This window comes from Amia ocellicauda, chromosome 13 (assembly GCF_036373705.1).
Source record: "Amia ocellicauda isolate fAmiCal2 chromosome 13, fAmiCal2.hap1, whole genome shotgun sequence".
In the NCBI taxonomy this organism is placed as follows: Eukaryota; Metazoa; Chordata; class Actinopteri; order Amiiformes; family Amiidae; genus Amia; species Amia ocellicauda.
In genome coordinates this window covers 5,510,361-5,533,835 of record NC_089862.1, presented here as the reverse complement: position 1 = coordinate 5,533,835, position 23,475 = coordinate 5,510,361, and the positions used below count along the sequence as shown (strand labels likewise).

General features: G+C 38.4%; 1 protein-coding gene across 1 annotated transcript in view; it reads left to right on the top strand.

Annotated features, from left to right (window-relative positions):
* The window catches only part of ctnna2 (catenin (cadherin-associated protein), alpha 2), a 467,074-nt gene that overhangs the window by 108,266 nt on the left and 335,333 nt on the right, over positions 1-23,475 (top strand). The window contains exons 4-6 of the mRNA XM_066719775.1: positions 755-921; positions 3,373-3,492; positions 4,673-4,939. Coding sequence (XP_066575872.1) covers positions 755-921; positions 3,373-3,492; positions 4,673-4,939 — 554 coding nt within the window. The remainder of the gene's footprint in view (positions 1-754; positions 922-3,372; positions 3,493-4,672; positions 4,940-23,475) is intronic.

Here is a 23,475-nt window from a genome sequence, read left to right as displayed (position 1 = left end):
CCTTATTAAGACACTTAATAGTGATATCACAAAGCACATATCCAGTTGTTGTAATACGGTAGTACATATAACATTCCCCTTAGTATGAGATCATTAACTCCAGGAGAAAGTGTTCAGGAATGGCATGTTTGCTGTCTTTTTACTATAATGTAACACTACCAATATGTAGCATGATTTCAAAATGGCTCTCACCCTGAAAAGGCATACACACATACATGCCACTTCACAAATGGAAGGTGTTGCAATGGAAGTGTTACATAAATATGCAGGAACAGGAGTTGTTCAGTTCCTGAGCAGAGCACTTTAGTTTTGGGATGTGCTATAAGATCACTGCCACTGACCTAACCTCCTTCCAGGCATATTACCATTGTGTCCTGTGTCAAACCCAGTCTGAACTCCAGCCATTCATAGTTATTCAGACAGTGACTTTGTTCTCTTGCAGTAGACCTCCAAGGCCCTTACAGAGATTCATTATCTGTCTTTATTACCCACTGTTTTTCATCTCGTCTTAAAATTCACCATATTGTTGAAATGTAGGAGTGACCTTGATGGATTGAAAATTAAATTAGTATCCAATATCACTTAATTTTCATGGTCCTGTCTTCAACCAGACAAACCTTCTGTAATTGACCAGATTATTCCGAAAAGCTGACCAACCTTGGATAAAGCCATCACCCAGATAATATAGTCCAAATAATCGAGTCCAAATAATCTGTTACAACGCACTGCTAACCTGTTTTCCTTTCCTCTGCAGGTGAAAGCATGAGGGTGGCGTCTTCTGAGTTTGCCGATGATCCGTGCTCCTCTGTGAAGCGTGGCACCATGGTGCGCGCCGCGCGGGCCCTGCTCTCGGCCGTGACCCGCCTGCTCATCCTGGCTGACATGGCCGATGTCATGCGGCTGCTGGCCCACCTCAAAATTGTATGTTTTTTTGTGCGTTTCATAAACCGCGCTATATGCTTTCATTCTCTGCTGAATTAAGTGAATGTGTTTATCAGACACAAGACAATAGCATGGTATAAGACACTTTTTAAGAAGTCTTTGTTTTTTATGTTTTAAATGTAATATTAAAAACTGCCTGATAATAATAACATTGAAATATAACACAGTAATGGTTTTAATAGTTTTATGTACTTTACAACCTTTCATACTTGATCACATAATAAAGGTACAGAGAGGAACACAATCTAACCCAAGTTTAGCAAACAGTTAATGTTCCTTTTACGCAATTAATAGACGTCTGCCTTTCAAATTGTATTTTAATGTCAAGCTAAGATATTTTTTTTTCTTCTGAGAGCAAGGGCAACTTAAGGGCAACAGAAACCCTTCAGCATAGATTAGATATTCACAAGGGACCAGCACCAGCCAGTTAACCTCTCAATCGTGTTGAGTCAATCCTGATGCCTTTTTTGTAATTGCTGTTGTATCTGAATTTTTTCTTTGGTTTTTATTTCAGCACATTATATCAATTGCTGTGTTTTTCGTGTATTCAGTTTTCTTGTTTGTTTGTTTTTGTCATTTTGGATTCTTCAGTGGTAAAGTGTCCTATCACTCATCAGTGTGTTACAAAGTGGAATGAATCACTTTGCACGCAGAAGCGTTCAGTCCCTAGTACTGCAGCTCAGATTAGCATATAAAGAGGATCTGTACAGCCCTGTGGTGAACAACTGACACCTACTTCTTTGCTGCTGCTCCACCAGGGAGGATGCACAAGAAATAAAGTATCTCTTTAAATGTTATTATCCTTTTTTATATATATAATCACATAAATCAGTCACTGATATTTTAATTCACAGTGGTGTCAGTTTACAAGTTAATGTAGGGAAGGCTGCACAAGCAGACCCTTTAAACTCTGTAATTGGATGCAGATGGTCCTTTTCACGTAAGCTTCGAGCAATATGCCCTCCACGGAGTGAAGCTGTATACTCAGCTTTGTAGGGACATTAGAGGTGCAGGCTGAGAGAGGAACAACATTGTGCTGTGTTTCAGTGTTCGACTCCCAGTTTAAAAAAGATTAAAAGTGCTTTCTTTTAAAGCCTGGAGGTCTGGAACCGATTGTATTAGATCTAATGATGTGCAAAATGGCAAATAAAAATGAAGCCATGCATTTCAACCACAGTAAATATATTGAAGTGGATGGCTTTGTCCTCAGGCAGTATGACAACATACACTGTTTCTGTTTTTTCACAGTTGGCTTATAATTGCTCTGTTTTTGTATATAGTCTTCATTATGTATGCCTGTACTTTTTATTTTTAATATCCATGAATCAGGGGGTATTTGTAATCATCATTATTTGGAACTCCTCTCTCTTGCATTAGCCTTTACATTTAACATTGTAGACATCTCCATATACCTGCAATAAATGGGAACAACCTGAGGTTACATGTTCATGCAGTGGTAATATAATGTATGATGGCTGATGTCTACCATCTGCACAAGGAATACAATGATTCAGTAATCCATTACAAATAAGGGAGTGTTCAAAATAACTCGCTGTGATGGATACAAAACATCATCAGGTATTAGCTTCTAATTTCTCATACATGCTGCTTGTTCCATTACACACATAGACAGACACCACACTTTAAGAATTCAAATCTGAAATGCACATGCTAATACTGTTACATTTCACCTGTTCTCTCTGAGGTGTGTGAAGTTCGCTTTGTGCAGTGCAGATTTGCCTCCCCCTGTAATCTTCGTGTCAATCAGCATTGTAGTAGTGTAGTGACAGATAATAATCTCATCAAACACAACCTATTTTACAGCGCAAAGACTGAAATAACAAAATCATAGTGATGACTCTTTTTAGAGAATTCAGGAAGTTGAGTTTAATATTAGACCTCACAATATGGAACAGACATAATGTAAATGCTTTACACATTTTTTGTAAATGTAAAGTATATAGAAATATATATTTAGTTGGTAACACTTTACATTGTGTCCCTAATCACTGTGTGTTGACACTGTAATTACTTGGTAACTACACATGTAAATATGCCTATTTACACTGTATTTACACTGTGATTGTGCAGGGTTACGATGTTTTTACTGTGCTAGGGTAACACTTTACATTTAGAGTCCCTAATTACTGTGTATTTACATAGTAACTACCAGTGTAATTATGCCTATTATGCCTAGCACGTAATTACACTGTAATTACACAGTAATTAGGGACACTTAATGAGTAGTTACCATTTTGCCAAATATGCCAGTGGATATTTGTTATATATTTAAAATGTGTGTTACATATTAATCTCACAGTAGTGCTTCTAGATATAACATTTATGGATTACTGACTATAATAATACAATACATATGTATCACACACTATATATCACATCACCATATATTTATAATGTGTGTTTTATCAGGTGGAGGAGGCTTTAGAAGCTGTGAAAAATGCCACCAATGAGCAGGATTTGGCCAATCGCTTCAAGGAGTTTGGAAAGGAAATGGTCAAACTGAACTATGTAGCTGCCAGAAGACAACAGGTGAGACTGATGGTGCCTTGTACTAACTGATCATTTTCATCCCGTAAGAAAATGTAATATCCATTTTGATAACGGCGATATCCTAATATCCGCAGGCACAATACTGCTCCTCTTTGTGGCTTACACACGTTAAGATGCATTTGCTTTTATTTACACTGTAGTGGGGACGGCTCTGGGTTTACCCCGAGACATTGCTGGTTAATCAGTGTGCATTAAAAAAACATCAAAAACCCAATCCATTAACAGGCAACATATACACAATAAATTGATTCATGAATAGGTGAGGTAATAACAATGTAATTGTGATATAATAAGCACTGTAATTAACATCATTAAAGTATATGGGAATTGGAGTCCCTGCAACTCTTCACGTCCTAGGGTTGGTCACCTCTGAGCTCCCACCAAGCAGCACCAAGGATCCCAGATTACTTCACATTGTGCTTGTCATTCATTACTAATCTTCTGATAAACAGCGGATCGGCACCATGTCAAATACAACTGTCACCTTGTTAATCAACTATATCAGTCACATTGTATAGTCAGGCAGGTGTGCAAAGGTTCAGCTCTAATTACATTGTAATTTGAATACATGAATTTAATAGGCATCCAGAAATATACCACTACTACAGTATTCACACAATAAGATTAAATTAATTTAATCAATTAATTCTAATTTACCCCATCACTGAGTATATTCTTTCTTCCAAATATGAGTCAAACTTTTAAGTAAAATAATGTTTTGGAAGGTGCAGTTTGTAGTCATTCAAATTAGTTTTTTTCTATGGAACAGATGCATCCTTCCTCAGAACAAATGAGCAAAGTGTGCATTATTGTAAGGCTGAAAGATTTGTGATTCAATCATCCAAGAACTCTCATGATAGCTTTCTGAATGCAAAATTAAACTGGATACCAATATGACTCTGGAGACATTATCACTTAATTACTTTTTTTCTTTCTGGAAATGATCTCTTGCATTCCTTCCAAAAAGCAATGCCAGATGTATTATTTGTGTGTTTGTTTCTAAGTGGTATCTTAATTCCTAAATTGTCATCCATACCTTCCAATCTGTATCAAGCGAAACAAACAGGGTCCTTTTGTCTTTCTTTTCATTTACAAGATAAACTACTTAGTGTGCCTTCTTATTTCTGGAGGCTTACAAGCTTTGCCTTTTGCCTTCAAGGAGCTGAAGGACCCTCACTGCAGGGACGAGATGGCGGCTGCCCGAGGTGCCCTGAAAAAGAATGCCACCATGCTGTACACGGCATCCCAGGCCTACCTCCGCCACCCTGATGTAGCTGCCACCCGGGCGAACCGAGACTATGTTTTCAAGCAGGTCCAGGAGGCCATCGCTGGCATTTCTAGCGCTGCCCAAGCTACTTCTCCCGCAGACGAAAAGCACGGCCACGCAGGCATCGGAGAGCTGGCAGCTGCTCTGAACGAGTTTGACGTAAGTGTTAAAGCACATTTGCTCTCCTCCACTTTTGCTGTTATCTCCACTTGCATTACTAAATTTTGCTGTCTGTTGCTGTTAATCACTTTGAGGTGCTGGGGCAGGCAGGGCCAGTCTCACTCTGCTCACTCTTGTGCACTTCAAAGGAGGGAAGGGAATGCCAGAGAGGGAGGCAGAGGAAATCAGCACTGATCTTTGCAATTATAAATTCTCCGACAGTTTCAAGGAAAACGATTTTTGTTGGACTTTAACATGAATACAAATAGCTGAGGACCATGCTCACCATTCTAAAATGGCATGAATATTCAGCTACCATTCATGCAGTTAGTAGAAAGCATTGTTTTATATAGCGTGCTATTGTTTAATTACATTTAATTAAATCTTCATTAGTGTAGGTTCAGTGTTTAAGTTTTTACTGCTGTTATTTTCATGACATTGGAAAGTACAGATAATGCAAAATGCATACATTTCCTATACATCAATTATTGCAGTACCTACCCTGAATACAAGGGCATTACTACTAATTAAAAACTAGTAGGGGGCAAAAAGTGATTAACAGAGTCATTCTTTTTAGTCTTCCTCTTCTTAGTTGCTAAGCACCCCTGAGCAGGTTACTATCTCTTTTAAACCAAGCAGGAGCCGTTTGCTTAATTTCCATGAGTGTTCTGTTTCTCGGGAGACATTTTACTTGAACCATCGAAAGAATCACCCTGGTGTTTCCATGGTGCCTGTTTTTTCCCCCTTGGGAACACCCACTCACAACATTGTGCAAAAAACTGTAAGTATCTTTAATCAGATTTAACCCTCTGTGCCTTGGAATGCAATACAAATGCAAACTGGGTGCACACTGTGGAGTTGTCCCAATAATGACTTTAATTTAATTTGATCTAAGGGAATAAGATACATAATATCTTCATAATACGATTGTGTTTTCTTATGAAAATGGGCATGGGTTTCATGTCGTGCCCGCGAAACTCACGTGCAAATGGGAAGTGAAAATGAAATTCACCACCTGTAGAAACTGTCTCATTGATGGACGATGCACATCTATTGTTTGCCAGCTCATGTAAGTATGGTTTCAAATGGGCATCTCTAAACAGAAACAAATTAAACTATCAAGTGAAATCTTGTCCATGGCAGCAATGATGTGTTGAGGGAGATGAGAAGTTGGACTGAGTGTAATGAAGACCTTTTAAGATGACCTGATACACAATAAGATGCTGACATCTAGCGGCCACAAAGAGTATTGCAGCATTTTCTGCGGCTCATTTTACTTGGCTCTTATAAGAGGATCTATTAGTGTCCTGAAGTGCATGAAGTGCATGAATTCAATCGCACTGTTTCACAGACTTTAATAATAACTTCATCATCTGTCTTTGCCTCTGTCTCTGCCATTCTTAAGCAAGCTGTCTAACTCAGTTATATAATTAAAAATAAAACTATTTAATATTTTTTACTTGGCTTTTTCCTGTGCTTACTAAACATCTGACAGTTGAAAAAACGGATTGTGTTTGTGAAGAGAAGTAAACATTCAAAACACATTTGGACTATGTGGAAGTAGGAGTACTAGATGAGTAGGGAAGGTGTGGTCACCTAAAGCATTGATACACACATCATAACTTTACTAGGGTATACATATCTCAGTTGTGGGTCTTCAAATGGTTTTGTTTTATGGAGGTCATTAATTACATCATATATGTAATGCAGAGACAGACAAATTCTCTTAAAGCCCTACATGTTTGTCAAAAATGGAGCACCTTCTATTATCATTTTATGAAATACATGTTTTCTGTCTGGAGACATTGTTTTGTTTGTTGCTGATTTAGGATCACATCGATAGTGAAGATCAATTATTTGCATTAAAAACGGATGCAAAATTAAATTGGATAACGGAGCAATCAGCCTGTTTCAGCAATTAACTAGTCAGTCACGGTAGCACGGTTTCTCTCTACAGGATCGTTTTGAAGTCAGTCTTGTTGCTCATTGATTTTTTTGCAGGCACAAGAGACATTTAAAAAAATGAAAGCAGTTTTGTTAGGAATACATGTTGAAACCTGACAGCCTTAGCTGCTGATTGGGACTTAGAGCCCAGGTAATTGACACAATTCTTTGCTTGCCACTAGAGAACCTGGGAAATATCACAGCCCCACTTCCGGCTCAGTGGCTGTTTTACATCATAAGCCCCATTCACACTGAAATGCCGCCAAATTGCAGGCAAATTGTCGGCAACGTTTTCCTGTTGACCCCCTTCACACTGGGTTTGAATGCGGGAAAATTGCCGGCAAGGACCCATTCACACAGAAAACAGGGATTGCTGGCAAGAGTGATGTGGCCATGGGGACGAGACGCTACAGAAGCCTGTGGATCCGTAGAGCACAGCCGGACTGGCACTCTCGACGCGTCTGTACAAGTGCGATCATTTCCCCATTTAAGGATATGGCGGAAGCAGTAAAATACTCCGAGATGGATATTTAGGAGACGTCACACTACTGTGTTATTGTATATTTTTATATAGGCAAAACATTGTACGCATTATGCTGCCATTTCTTACATGCATTAATCATGTAAAATGTAAATATCTGGTGTTTTATTAATACAAAAATAGGACTTGATGCTGAATTTGCCGGCAAGCATTTTCCTGCTCCATTCGCACATACATGTTGCAAATGTTTCAGTGTGAATGGGGTTATAGATATCTCGAGCTGAAATGAGGGAGGAGACTCGCTGTGTGGGTGTGGCTTCTGAAATGGGGGGCGGTGAGAGAGCCTCTGTGAGCCAATCACATCAGTTTTTATTCAAACTTGGTTGTGGTTGGACACATGAAGAAGAGACGACACAGACTGAAATAAAAATATTTATCAACCATCTAAGTAACCATCTGTAGACAAGAACTTGATAGTGGATATCAGTAAAGAAACAATAAATACATAAATTAATCTAACAATAAAAAAAGCCTCCACTATGCTTGTATTTGTTATAAGTGTATTTTTATGTTAATATGGTATATTGTGTTTACTATGAATATGTGAATGCATATATCGTTTTTTTTTTTTTTTTTTTTTTTGATTAATTTTGTCATACATAGATACATACATACATACAGACGGGTGACAAATTAAAGGAAAAACCTGAATAAATGAGTGGAGGAACATAACGAATGCAGATTCCCCCAAACAGGTGTACTGCATGATACAATTAAGCAATTAACATCCTATCATGCTCTGTACCATGTATACAAATGCTAAGCAGGCCCAGTTGACCTTGATTTTGGATCAAGATGACAAGAGGAAAGGATCTAAGTGACTTTGAAAGAGGGGTCATTATTGGGGCACAAAAGACAGGAGCTTCAGTCACTAAGATGCTCAACTGGCTAGTGTTTCAATAGGAACAGTGACTAAAGTTACATCTGCATTTAGATCTACGGGAAAGACATCAGTAAATTGGGTTGGAAATTGTGGTCGAGACCGCACATTCGATGACCGTGATGCTCGTGCATTACTGTGATATGTAAGGAAAAACAGAAGAGCAACTCTTTCCCAGGTGAGTGAGAATGCAATGCAGGACGTGATCAGACTGTGTCAGCAAGAACAGTCTGTCGAGAACCACACAGAGAGGGGTATTATAATAGGGCTGCAGTGCAGAAACCCCTCATTACAAAGACAAATGCACATCTGAGAGGCACTGGTCTACAGAGATGTGGAAAAAAGTGATATGGTCAGATGAGTCATCCTTCACCATATTCTCAACGAGTGCATGTGTGGCTACACTGAGAGAATGGCACAGGGCTGACTGCTTGACCCCTACAGTGAGGGGGTCTGGAGGTTCTGTTATGCTGTGGGGGGCATTTTCCTGGCATGGTTTGGGTCCACTTGTCCCCTTAGAGGGAAGGGTCAATGCAAATCATGACAAAGTTATTCTGAGTGATCACTTTATCCTATGGGGACACACTCACTGGTTTGATGAGTATGAACATGATGTGAATCATATGCTATGGCCTTCGCAGTCACCAGATCTCAACCCAATTGAACACCTGTGGGAAATTTTGGACTGATTCTGGGCTACTGAACTCCTCCTACTCTCCTTCTCTACCCTACTCTGCTCTATGGAATGCCTACTCTACTCTGCTGAGCTGCTACTCAGGTTCCACTCTGTATCCAAATGCTGCATACATTTTCAGATTTGCTTCATATCAACTCATGAAATGCGACTCACTGCCAATACTCGGCTGTTCCTCCAAGGCTCTACGTTGCCGGGCCGTGGGGCTGTGAGGATGTGGTGTCTGGATCAGAACCTAGAGCTCCGCGTCACGCTGGAGAAGATGGGAGCTTCTCTGCCCACAGGGCCGGCATTAACACAGCGCTGGTGTTGAATGATTCAAGTGTTTGGTTTAGCTCATTTTCCCTGAATCGGTGTTTTGCAGTTAGTTGGGGGCCTGTGAAACCCTGTAACACGCGCAAGAGACCAGGGGACGCAGGGACGTTGAGCAGAGGTGCACCAGGGCTGTGCAGGACTGTGGTGCAGGCTCCGTGTGTCAGACGTTTGTACATGGCTCTGCTCGGTACTGACTGCTGTCCAGGCAATCAAAATCAAAAAATCAGTGTCCGTGGTGAGCGCAGGGGCTCCAATGTGTGTTGAAGAGGAATTTGGGTCTAGTTCGGTCTCTAGTTCGCTCTTAAGGAGTGTTCAGTCTTCAGGAATGTGTCCAGTATATCAATTATTAAGACATCAGTTTTATTTCTAATGGAACATCTTGAAGGTAAAAGTCAAGTGTAGGTTAACCTGGGAAAACAAAAGCACAGTCAAAAGATTGTTGCCTGTTTCACCTCTGGACTCCAGAGTCTTGCAGGTGTTTGTTATTGGGACATGAGGGCATTGAAGTGGGTTTTGAAGTGAAACTGGGTGCGGGAGAAACCCTTCTGTGGAACGACATGATGTCGCCCCCCGTCCCAGCCATTCCTAATTCACTGTCCTGTCTAGCCTTTCCTTGCCTTTGTTTTATGTATCTATATATTTATTTTCCATCCTGGTACCCGGTTCTCTTGCGATGGCTCTCAGCACCGACACCAGAATAGCACCGCTGATGCATGTTAAGATCATCCCTCCAGGCCGAGGAAGTGGCGTAAGAAACTATAGGGCTCTGTGTGATGGAGGTGCTTTAACACTTGGCCCCCCATTTCCTTCGCTGCACTAATTAATTTGAGTCAGTGTGAGAAACACTGTGTTGTCTTCACTGTGATCCGGATCCTTTTAACATGCTCTCTCTCTCTCTTGCAGCACTTGGCACATTTTAGACGTGTTTCTTTTTAGTCCGGTCCCTGTATCATTTTAGACGTGTTTCTTTGTAGTCCGGTCCCTGTATTTCAAATAAGAGTTACTGTAGAAGAAGGACAAAGAAGGGGAGAATAAGTAAAGCGCATCGTCCGTGGACTCGGGGCCGTGGCTTCGGGCGTGGCCCTGGATCTCTGTGTGTGTTGTGAGATGCGTCCTAGGGGTGAGAGTGGAGGAGGGAGTGGCTCAAGACGGTGAAAAAGGTTCTGGTGAAAAAAGGACAGACAGCTCCCCACCCCCCGGTGTCCTCTTCGAGTCTCTAATGTCTCGGAAGCCCCGTCAGAGGGCCCGAGTGCTCGTGTGATGTGATGCTTGACTAGCGCGAGTTGGACGAAGCCACTGACTCATGTTATGTTTTTTTTATAAGCTTGTCATTGAAAGAGGAAAGACAATTTTGTTTTCTTCTTGTACTTGCCTGGCAGTGAACGTTGCGAGGCTCTGGTACCAAACCGCTCTGCCCTTTCCCGAGGCACCACGTCCGTCTGAACGCCTCATCTGAAGGCTGACGATTAGCGGCAGCGGGATAGTCACACGTCCCGTCTCAGTTTAGCTCTGGATGATTTGTCTAGTTGTTTATTAGTGTGTTGCGGGTCTAGCTTTCTGTTTGAATCCCCTTTCCCTCGTCTCTCCTCTCTCCTGTCCTCCTCTGCCTTGCCTCCTGCCCTCCTCTCTTCTACTCTCTCTCTATCTGCTGCCCTTCTGTCCTTCTTCTCTTCCCTCTCTCCCTGCTCAGGGGGATTTGGCAGTGCCTGTGTTGGCAGCCTGAGCCCAAAGTAATATAGCGGCATGCGGTCCCCCCCGACAGCGCTGTCCACCACCATCATCAAAACACCAAATGAGGGACTATCTTTTGGAAGAATGGTGTCCCATCCCTCCAGTATAGTTCAGAGACTCGCAGAATCTGTGCTAAGAGCATTGACACTGTTCTGGCGGCTCGTGGTGCCCAACACCTTACTGAGGTTACTTGGTTTTTCCTTTAATTTGTCACACGTCTGTAAAGACATACATATAATCATCATTATAATAAACAATCATAAAATAAAGAATTAGACAGATTTAGAAGGAAGATTAAGACATATAGAACAGATGCATCTTGTTCTGTAAATATCGCCCAGACCTCTCCATATGCTTTACCTGAATTACGTATGTGAAGCAGTTAATGTAAGTGTTATGGGAAGAACGTTATTCCTCCATATCTAATAGCACACATACTGCTTATACATAGTTTTATTTGATTGAAAAGAAGTGTGGCAGCATTGAAAGCAGTGGCATGCATTGGAGAGGGTTCATTCAGGTTCCCACATGTATTCCTAACTAAACTACTTACCTTCTTTCATGCTCACATGTCAGTATACTCAGTTCTATGTAATACTTCAAAGGCTAATGCGTCTTGTTGTGAAGTTCTGATTTGTTTCATTAATGTTTAAACACAGTAGGGAGTTCTGCTCTCATTTCCTTTTGTAACACAGCTAGACTCTCTTTAACCCACTCCCTTCCCCTGACAGTGGTCTATTGACCCTTCTCCTGCTGCAGCAAATAAAAGCTACAGTATTCCCACACAAAGATACCTCATGATTATGGCTGATACCTGACATACACTTGGTTTACTTACACTGGCTACATATATTGATTCCAGCAGTATCCGCGCTCTCACTGCAGTGGCACGGTTTATAGAAATAAGGAAACTGACCTTTATCATATTTAAACATGTACACAAATAAAAGTGTATAGTTAAATATATAACTTGTATTAACGTATGTTGTTTGCATACACATGTACTGCATCACTGGTGTGTAACAATAATGTGTTTATAGTTATAAAGCTGTTATGTGATTGGGTGTTGAAAGGGGTGCACACCTTCATACTACGAAGCACGCATAATGAACACATTTAATATATTACTTACTTCGACAGGACACCGCCCAATGCATGCAGGTTGATGAAATTTTAGTGCTCCTCCATTATAGAAAATTGTTAAAATATCACTGCTCCAATCTTAGATTGAAGTGGGTGCAAATGTATTTAATTATACGTGGATATTATTATATTTAAAATCATCAACACTAGGATACATTACTTGGAATGATGGTTTAAATGCAATTCTTGCATGTTTTGTTGATAAGAGACTGAAAAGTTATAGTGTTTGTTTTAGTTTCATCTTAAAATTACAATAATTGCAATATTTTGATGGGTTTTATTTGAATCATTAACTTTCTATAGTTTCTGGACAGCTGGACCTATGTAGGCAGCAATGTTGTGTATTTATTGTTATTGTTATTATTGTAAATAGTTGATAATCAATGCAGTGTCCATTTTATTGTAGTGATAGTAATTCAGAATAGCTGCCTGTTTTCACTGTCTAAATGGCACACATTGGTTTTCCTAGTTTGATATGAAAAGCACCGATTTTTGGCATAGCTGTGTAGTATATGAATGCAGGTTGTGCAGAGAGAGGGTATACCATTTTTGTAGAGACAAACATATAAACCATGGAGCTTTATAAACATCCCTATTGATATCCCAAGTCACATTTCTCGAGAAAAGCAAATTAAGAAGTGAGTTATTTATTTTTTGTCCCCTCACTTAATAATCATCCATCAGTGTGTACACCAATGTAGAAATTATAAGCGGGGAAAAAAGTGCTTGCATCATTATTACAGTTTTATGTGCCTCACTGATTCACAGTTATCATTCTTACTTTCACAGTCATAAATACCATGCACTGGCTGGAGAGTTAATGATCGAGTTGTTATAAACAATATCAGGTGCTATTTTTCACATTGCGGTTGTCATTAAAGTGTTTTCTGCTTTTATGAGACTCAGCAGAGTAAAGACGACTCAGCAGTATTTTTCTCGTGGAGTGTGAAAATACTGCTGTCAGATTCGGTTTGCTTTAACATACAATAAGGCTGACGTGTAAATGTATCCATTAACCCTAATGGGATTTTTTCAGTGTATCCTTCAAGGTATTTTTGAGAGGGAAATGTTTGCAAAAAGTTTCTTTTTTTTACATTAACAGGCTTCATTGCATGTAACACTAATACATGAATGAATTAATACATCACTACAAAATTTCCAGCAACATCCTATTTTGAGCATTGTAATATAACTAAAAGTACATAATAAAGACTATTAATGAAGACCGACTTAAAGAGACAGTGGCGGTCAAATCCTTGTCACCACAAGACGTCTGACTGATTTATTCGCTGTTTACAAATGGATATCTAATACTGCTTTGTCATGAACTGTTGTGCCTCAGACAGATTAGAGTATGTATGCTCATAAATGTAGTCTGAACTGGAATTGGTCTATCCAGTGTAATATGAAACAATTTAAACAATGAATGTAACATTTGGTAAAAGACGTGTTTTGTATATCTGTATTTGTTTTTTGATGTGCTCTACTAGATATTGGTTATTAAACAAGTAAACTATTACAATTTTTTTTTAATGTGTGCTGCATTACACACTCAGCTGCCATACAAGTTTCCTAAAAACACTGATCTGCTTTTATTAATCGACCTACTCGTCATTGTTGTTTTCACTCATGCTACTGTAATAATAATTGAAACAAATAATCCAGGGAGTAGAGTTAAAGATGTACCCTCTTTAGATAATGTGTTGCTTCCAAATGTTTGACCTATACTAGAGTGTACAAAAACAGACAGTTTGGAAACCTGCCATATAATGGGCTTGCACAGCCTTTGTGACAGATGGGTGTGTCAACATTATGATTTATGCACTGCCACCATTAATGAAACATTCAGTTTGGGCTCATTCTAAATCTTGCATGTGAAGAAAATTAGTTAAGATAGTGTTCCCTCTAGTGGAAAAAACAGCAACTGCAAAGATAATTGTATATTTGCATTTGATAATACCTGCATTTTGTTGCCTTCATTATGTTAATTGGAGACATTTTGATTTGTGCTCATCCATCAGCAAATCGTAACATACATGTTTATTTATTTCACTTTATCTCAAAATGGATGATTTTAAGTTCATTATAGCAGTACATGGAATGAAAATAAAAATACAAGCTGGAAATCCTTTTGGGAATGAGATTGAGACACAAACGCTCCATAATGTGAAACTGAGCAGCTCTTATTTGTAAGTAAACGCATAAAACTCCATCTGTGGTAAATGAACAAATACTTTCATATCTCACTGTCCCTTAAAGGAAAACTAAGATACATTGCGGATATTGCATTTTTTTACATTACCATGCACTTTGTTTGTGTCAAAGCCTTTCCAACATGGTAATACTAATATCATAAAGTACAGCACTTTGAACTGCTTAAAGTCTTGGTGATAAAAGTGATTGGTGACATTGTAGTCTGAATGCAAAATTGGTCCAGCAGGACCAACAAAAAAAGTTATGAACCTGATTTCCATCAAATAAGGAATATGTGTGAATATATGTGAAAAATGGTGTTAGTGTTGTAATATATTGTTTCTCATCATGATCAACAATGCAGAAACTTATTATGTAGTTTGTATGCTTTCGTTTGAATGGTCTCACATGCTTGTGGCCCTTATAATGAAATTGTGGCCCATTTGTGCACATTTTGTGGTAAACATTTTCTCAACTTTTCCGCATAGGCTAGGTTGTTCACCCAACAACTTATTAAACACATTAAAAACTTGCACATCTAAGATGTTCAAACCAGGTGGAAATTGGGCTGAGTGTAAATAACAAGATTCCTTGACAACTAGTTCATGTAACTATATATATATATATATATATATATATATATATATATATATATAATGTTGTTGGAGATGGAGCAATGCATCTGTTAGAGTAATGAACCACCCAGTATGCTGTCATGTAATTCTCAGAGTGGAAAGACAGACTCATTATCTGAAGCTGTTGACATTTGCTCTTGGGAATCTTTGCCTAGTAAATTACTCTTCATCACCTCTTTGCCAAGAAACCGACAAATTACTGCAAGGTTAAAGTTTGTGCTATATTATTTAAGGTCACATTGTATCTGACACAGTGTAAGGCGACTGTCATTAGGTTTTTCCCCTGGCTTTCTCTGTTTCTTCATAGGCCATATTTATTTGATTCAGACCCTCCCTAACAATAAGCAAATTAGAGAAACATGACTCCAATGGGAAATGAAAGACCTAGAAAACATGTATTACTGTAAATGACCAGTCAGTATAGTTTCTTTTCAGTTTATTACATTACCAAGTTGAATGTGGTGTTGTTATCATCACTGGGGCATTCTGAAAAAATGTAACTTGGGGGGAACAAACTCTCTGCCAATAGCCTTGTGAAGAGCTCCGTTTTCAAGGGATATACAATACTGCATGTGTGACATTTAGGCTGGGAATAAATCAAAACTTTAACAGACACACTAATGAAAAACTACTATGCTTCTTTCTTCTACTCATGAATGTAACCGCTGTGAGGTACAGGTTTGCAGTTTGCTATTAATGGGTGGCTCAATGTTTTGATTTAATCTGGCCTTAAATCTTGGAATACATAAATTGTTTCTTTCAGAGACAAATTCTGCTTTGATTATTTATTCTTTATATAGAATAGCAGAAAGTGGACATCAGACTAAGCTGCTTAGAAGTGGAACACATTACTGTTGAAGAATAGGATTTTAACAATGCAAGTACATTGATTAAAAAACGATATATGAGAAGACAATCTCACTTAAGAGTTACAGATTCACTTTTAGTTATTGGAACAAGGTTTGAAAGATATATATGGTGGTTACTAAGGTTTTATATTGTGATTTGTGTTCAAAACCGTATGACTGAGTTATTGTGAATTGTTCCACTTGTAAAGTATTCAAGTAACCAATCTAATGCTCTAACACAAGCAGCCAAGAATTGAATGCATACACTGTACAAGTTGTAAACGAGTAACTGTAGTAAAGACAGCATTTCCTATTTCTCCTTCTTCATTCATATTGCTGTTATTATTATTATTATTATTATTATTATTATTATTATTATTATTATTATTATTATTATTAGTAGTAGTAGTAGTAGTAGTAGCAGTAGTAGTAGTAGTAGTAGTAGTAGTAGTAGTAGTATTCCTTAGCAGGACAATTATCCAGAGTGAGATACAGTTTACACAAGAATGGTACTTACTAGTATGTTGGCAGATCTGAATAGATAACCCACTGAAATAAACTGAACAAAATATAAAGTAAAAATGGCAGCTCAATGTTTCCTTTTTCTTCTGTAACAGCTGGATAAATGGGGAAAGTGTTTCATGTCCGATAGATCAGCTCAGCAGGCCTGCAAGTTAAATATGTTGATTTCTCAGAAAAGATAAAAGTAATCACGACACCAGATAAGCCAACCTGTGCCTCAGTCCCTTTGCACTGACTATTTATAAAACACAATTTTGTACACATAGCTATTCCAAAGACTAGCCTTTTTCATTTACACCTAACATTTTCCCATTGCCACGTCATTGAAAAGAAATAACTTTATCAGTCTCAATGATTTTATGGTGAGGATGAAATCATTTAGTGGCAAAAATAACTGTTTCAAGAAAGGATACATGTTATCTCATAATGCTGCTTTATAAACTTTCCAGGCTGTGTGCAAACTATTTTTTTTTTTTCCAATAGAACATGAAGACAGCATAACTCTAATAGCACAAAGGATGCTCTTTAAATGTCAAACCTTCCCAAAAGCTTTTTTCCCCTTTCCTTTTTCTCAGTTGCTTTTTTTTTTTTTTTTTAATTACGTATCACAAAGAAATGTCAGGATATACTTAAGACTTGTCCCATCGGGATCTAGTATTCTTATAGAGTTTAATAATATGAAGCATACTTTACTGCTCTTAATCCCGGCAATTGGAATCCTTTGCCGCTAGTTCGAGATTTAAAGATTAGGAGTTTGTGAAGAGAACCCTAGAACTGGGATTTTAAATTCTAGCTGCGAGTATGAATGTGATATTTTCAGTCTAATCTGTGTTTAAATCGGGCCAAAGCCCTTTGAATATTTAAAGAACATGGCTGGTGTTTCAGTTTTGTCAATCTTGAACCTGAGAGCTGTTTAAGTTGCTCAAGAAACTGACTTCATTATTACTCTAAGTGAATAAAGCCTACAAAAAGTGGCTTGCAATGTGTAATTGTGGACTTAATAATAATAATAACAACAATCAGCTTTTAAAAGTAGCTTTGCCGAGTTAAATTTTTCAGCTTCTTTCCTATTGGACATGTAGTTTGCAAATTACACTTCTGTAAATGGCTTTACTTTTTATTGTTCCTGATACGCACTTTTCCATCTTTCTCCTGTCTTGACATAGTTGGCGAGAACATCCCAACTTCAGACATCTGTAAGGCTCTTGACATTAATCAAGATAAATGTCTCTTTGTAATCTGTAGGCCCCAATCAAATCTGCTTCCTTAACACTTTGTTTTCTTCAATGGACCTGCCCAGATTAGATTATTGCAGACCCCTGCTGTTTGACTCCAGCAGCGGCTTTGCATGTTCGATTTTGGCATTATCATAAATTAAGTGTTAGCAAGTGTCCTGTAATCCACTTAATGCACCTCAGTGTACCTTTTTTAACGTATATTTTAACTGTACTCTCTTTGCCAATGCATCTTCAAAGAAAGCAGTTAGTAGTATCTGCTCAGGAATATAAATGCGTCGTTGTGACCCGAGGCTTCCGAGGTGTCCTCTCTGTGCACCCAAAACAACAATTCCTACTGAAACAACAGAGCTCAGTAATTTCCCGTTTGGGCCTCAGAGACCAGATAAGAACCGTGGCGACATGGAAGGAGAGTCGAAATATAGCGAGATGCAGAAGATTGCTGGGGTTTTGATGTCTGCATTTGGTGTATTCATTTTACACTGACACTATATTTATACAATGTGTTTTGTTCTGTGTTGAGCTCCATTTTATTACACTGCAGTGCCTCAGTCTAGAGTTTGTTAATTCACACCCTGAGTTGGCAGCACCGTGCGGCTCTCCGAACCGAGGTGTTGAAAACTGAGTTCACCCGCATCAGCAGAGCAAGGTGATCATGTGATGTATTGGGTGACTGAGCCCTATAGGTTCGGAGATGTGGATAAATCATGCTTCTGTTAGATAATAGATGGATGGATGGATAGATAGTTAAAAAAAATTGCTAGGCTGATCTGAATAAACTGATTTCAGTGACTGCTTGCAAAAGTATATATACTATTTCATTCAGTTTTATAAACAAGATATCTGTGCTTTGTATTGAGGGGGTTGGATTATAGAGAACCATTTTATTTATACTTATCTTAATACATTTAAAAAAATACTGCTTCCCCATTGTGTTATATTCTTCCTATATGCAATCACTAAAAATTGAACGTGCCCTAGCTAAATTTCAAATCAAGCTTAGGAGCCATAGGAAGGAAAGCAAACAAACAACAAATACAAGGAAGCAGCAGTTTATTAAGTTCTCAAGTTAAAAATAAATGAAATCGTTCTTTACAATGATAAGACTCACCTTCTATAATCATCACCCTCATTATTGTCATCAAAGAGCTCCAATTTCATTCAAACGTACGGTCAACAATGTGATTCCAAAATTGTTCTTGATGGTTCTATTTGAGTTGTATGAATGCACCTAAAAGAAAACATCACAAAAGCAACAACAACAAAGAGGTTTAAAAATCTCCTCTGGAAGTTTGTTTTTAAATTGATCTGTATACTGAATTACACTCTGAGCTGCAGGAATAATAGACCTGGCATGCTCCTCTAGATATTTGGGAAGCATTGAAAACTAAAATGAATGATAACAGTTTTCTGTAGCTCCAGCTGAATACAGGAATCTGCCTCGTGACCTCTTGTTTAAAGAGACGGCACAGAGCCCCAGTAATCATATGCCTTAAAAGATAACTGACTTTCTGTGAAAGAACCAAATTGAGGGGAAAAGTATTACATTGACAGTATCCAATGTGAAACCCCGCTGAGGATTTAGTTCAATAGGCAGCAAAAGGTCTTTCATCAGCTTTACAGAGAAAAATAAGGATAAGAAATGTAATATAGTGTAGCTCTGTCCCATACAGGACAACCTGCCCTGTTCTGGCCATAGCTATTTCATTTACAGAAGATATTGGAGATCATTTAAAAGAGGCCCATCCAAGTTTAGTATTTTCTTTAAGAACTCATATTTGTTCTTTTTTGTTTTGTTTCATATCCTAATAGTCATTATGTCTTTCCCCTGGCTTTCTCTGTTTCATCGTAGGCCGTGTTTATTTGTTTCCGACCCTCCCTAACAAGAAACAAATTAGAGAAACATGGCTCCAATGGGAAATGAAAGACTTATTTTCAGTTTATTTCATTACCTACGTTGAATGTGGTGTTGTGATCAACACTGGGGCATTCTGCAATAATACAACTGGGGGGAACGGACTCTCTGCCAATAGCCTTGTGAAGAGTTCAGTTTTCAAGGGATGTGTGTGACATTTAGGCTGGGATTAAATAAAAACTTTGACAAACATGCTAATGAAAAACTACAAACCTGCACCTAGAGGCAGCTTCATTATTTGTAAGATGCTTCTTTCTTCTGCTCATGAATGTAACCGCTGTGAGGTACAGGTTTGTAGTTTGCTATTAATGGGTGGCTCAATGTTTTGATTTAATCCGACCCTTAATCTAGGAATATATCAGATTTTTATATTCATGTCGGCCAATAGGCGGTAACGACAAAGATACACTTGATTTGATTTGATGATTCCCCAATACAATATGACAAACCTTATATGGATGGTGGGATTTTATCTGTAGGCCTAGATATTTTTAAAATATGGTGCTTACTGCCCTAAATATGTTACCTTTATGTATACAGCACACTTAATTTGTTCATTATCTGATAACATCTGAGCTGAGGACAGATAATGTCATTTAGCCTCGTTTTGTTTACTTCAACATGTTTTTGTTCAGACCCTGAACTCTGTTCGCCAGAGAAATCACATTTGACCGTCCTTTTGTACAGAAGCAGTGCTATTGTCCTCAAGAAAATAAATAAATATTGATTTAAGTCATGTCTATGCATTTGTCAGAATTAAGCTATGGGATGTCTTTCCATGTCAAATATTGCTCAATTATATTAGATTAGCATACCACTTAAAACATATTTGTGCCAAGCCTTCCCTGCAGAACCTTGAATGCATTATGTGCAATTGAATCAGTTGTAGTGACAATGGTGAGCCAGCTGAGGGCACTGCTAGATTAACAATACCTCCCCATGTCCTTTTACACTTCTGCTGTCAAATTGCTCTATAGAAACAGAGCAGTTATTTTTATAGGCCACTTAAACTGTGCTTATGGCTTGGCCCCCAGACTGCGGGAGGTCTTTCTGTAAACATACATTTTCTGTGGTGACTGCTTAAAAGAATAATAATGTTACAGGCAAAATACAATTTTAGGTTAGGCCGAGCACAACCATAACCATATTGGATGCATATTGAACATGAACTCAAGAAAGCAGCAGACAACGTGCCCATTCAAAATGAAGAAACAATCAATTTATCTATCTGTCACAATAAACGGCTCCCCATGTTGCCTTTTTTTGGTTCGTTTTCATTGCATGTTAGCCATTAACACTTTCTTTGATGACTCCTTTGTTGATTCCAGGTATTTCACTGTACTGTTACCTATTAAAAAGCCTCAGAAATTCAGATGTGGATTTAGCTGTTCAGAGCCGATGAACTGTACATGGGAGAGCCCTAGGAGAGCAGTGGTTGGAGAAGGTCTAACACAGAGCAGTATTAGCTAGCAGGGAGTCTCAGGAGAGCCCTAACAATAGATTGACAGATAGAGATAATGTATAAGGTGCCAACCTTTGCTGGATTTGAGGAGTAGAGCAGTAACACAGTACAGTGATAGTGTAATATATACAATGCTAGTTCCAGTGTTTGCATGTATGTTTATAATTATGCATATTTATCAATGCACATGCTCCTAGATTGATTTCATTCTGCTTTTTAGCAACATTTGTGTGCATATATACAGAACTGTGTGATTGTTTGTGTGAGACTAGTATTAATGCACTAGCTAATGCAGTAAAAGTGTATAGGATACTGATTACTGATACTCTTCGATATTGCACAGAAAGATTTTGTTCAGTCAAAACTGAGATTTAGTAAAAAGAAGAATTGTGTTTTCTATGCATGCAAATTTTATGTAGAGACAAATGGCAATATAACTCTACTGTAATGCATTTAACATTTAGATTGTGTTTTTTAAGCTATTGTAAAATATTCACTGCCATTTCTTTCTGTGGGTAAGTGCAACTAAATCAGTAATGTTAGTTGCTTGTTCAAACCAGTAGAGAGTATTAAATTGAACCTTTGCTGGGCTATTCGTAATGGCATGTGGAAGTGTGGCACATCCGATGTTTGATTGGAGAACTAAGTATATATAATTTCAGTTTTCAATCAGATGCATCTGTGCTGCTAGATTTTGTTGAGCAGTGAGAAATGAAAGAGAAATTGGTTGGACTTCTATTGGTTTCTACTGAGACTTTGGTCTTATTTTCCTTGTGTGAGGTATGCAAATGTATTTCATTGCTGGGGCAGTCTGATACTATTTGTTTTTCTCTGGTAATGTCTTGGGCAACAGCTCCCACAGCACAGGACTGTCCAATCCCCTTGCTTATTCTATTTCTGACGTCGCTCCTTTTTCCTCCGGTGAAATTGTGACTCGTGTGCTGTGTGCTTGTGGGCAGGGACACAAACAGTAATCACCTTCCACACCTGGAAACTGTGCTTTGTGGTGCATCAATGCCATTACGGATTTGGGGAGAAAATAAAGGCATTCCTTGTAATAATGGGTGCTTATAGATCTATCCATATACTTCACAGTCCCATACAGTCATGTGCATTGCATCCCATTATTCAAGCTATCCATATGCAGGGATTAGATTAATTTAGATTAGAATCTTCTGTCAGATGTAATTTAGATATTCAAACAACACAGACAAGTTCAAACAGCTGCATTTTAAGGTCCGTAAGGAACAAATCTTCATCAGATGATGGAAACTCAATGCTTTGTTACTTCTGACTGAGATGCATCTTTTCTCTCTTTCTTTAACAGTGTTGTGCCTTAGTCAAAACATTGCAGCCAATACTTTGGTGTGAATACAAAAGATACAATGCAAGGGGTCACCGCAAAATGATTCAGTCTTTTCTTGTTATTTCACCATTTTGTTTTCCACAGGATTAGTTATGGCGATGCGGTACATAACAGGTAGTGACATTTTACATTTTGTTCCGAACATAAGCAACCATAGCACCTGAGAATTTGTTTTCTGATCTTTGTCTAATCAGACTGATGTGTGACTAATTAAGCTGAAATGTCTAAGCGACAGAGTGCCTGGTGTCAGCTAGAGGTTGCCATCATCATTATTGTACTACCTCTGGAGAAAAGTTGATATTAAAGGCTCAATCTGTGTTTCATGTCAAAGTTATGTGCAGTGCTTTGTCGCGTTTTGTAGTCTAAGCTGTTCAGAGCCTTTGGAAATTTTAGAGATAGGTACTGAATATGGAATTATTTATTTTACCTTTAAGTGTTTTTAACCCTGTTATTGTGAGACCCACACTTGTGCTTTTCATTAAAGCTTAACTCTTAGTTGCCTAGTATTCTTGATACCTTAATTCAGCGGTCCTCAAACTAATTTGGACTTGGACCTAAATGTTATCTCTCTTAGTTGTTTGGGCATGCTGACTAACATTAAGAAAAAAAAAAAATTGCCTAACATAGCTGGACATTCCTCAGAAAACATAGAAACCAGTTTTAGCCAGATGCAATTCATGTCATTGTTTTTAAATTACTGCTTGAGAGCTAAATGGATGTTAGAGCCCCGTGTTTGACCTCTCATTGGTATCATACACAGACGTTCTTCATCAAAGCTAGTCCTACCAATGACATCAGAAGCATTCCACACCAAGTAGGTATCTAACTCAAACTGCAACTTCTGCAACATCCTTGAAGTCCGGCCTTTTGTCAACTGCAAGCTGAAGCACTTGGTTTGTAACAGGTTCGTCTTCAGCTGATGAAAACAGTGTTGCCCCAGCAGCTCTACATAGCAAGAAATTGTATCATCAAAGAGTTCCAATGACATTCTCTGTTTTATTATTTCAGTTTTGTTCTTGGACCCGTCATATACTTCCGTAGATTTCAGAAAGCATAGCGTACTTTGTTGAAAACTTAAACAGGCTTTACGATGCGTCTTTGTATTCTGGATT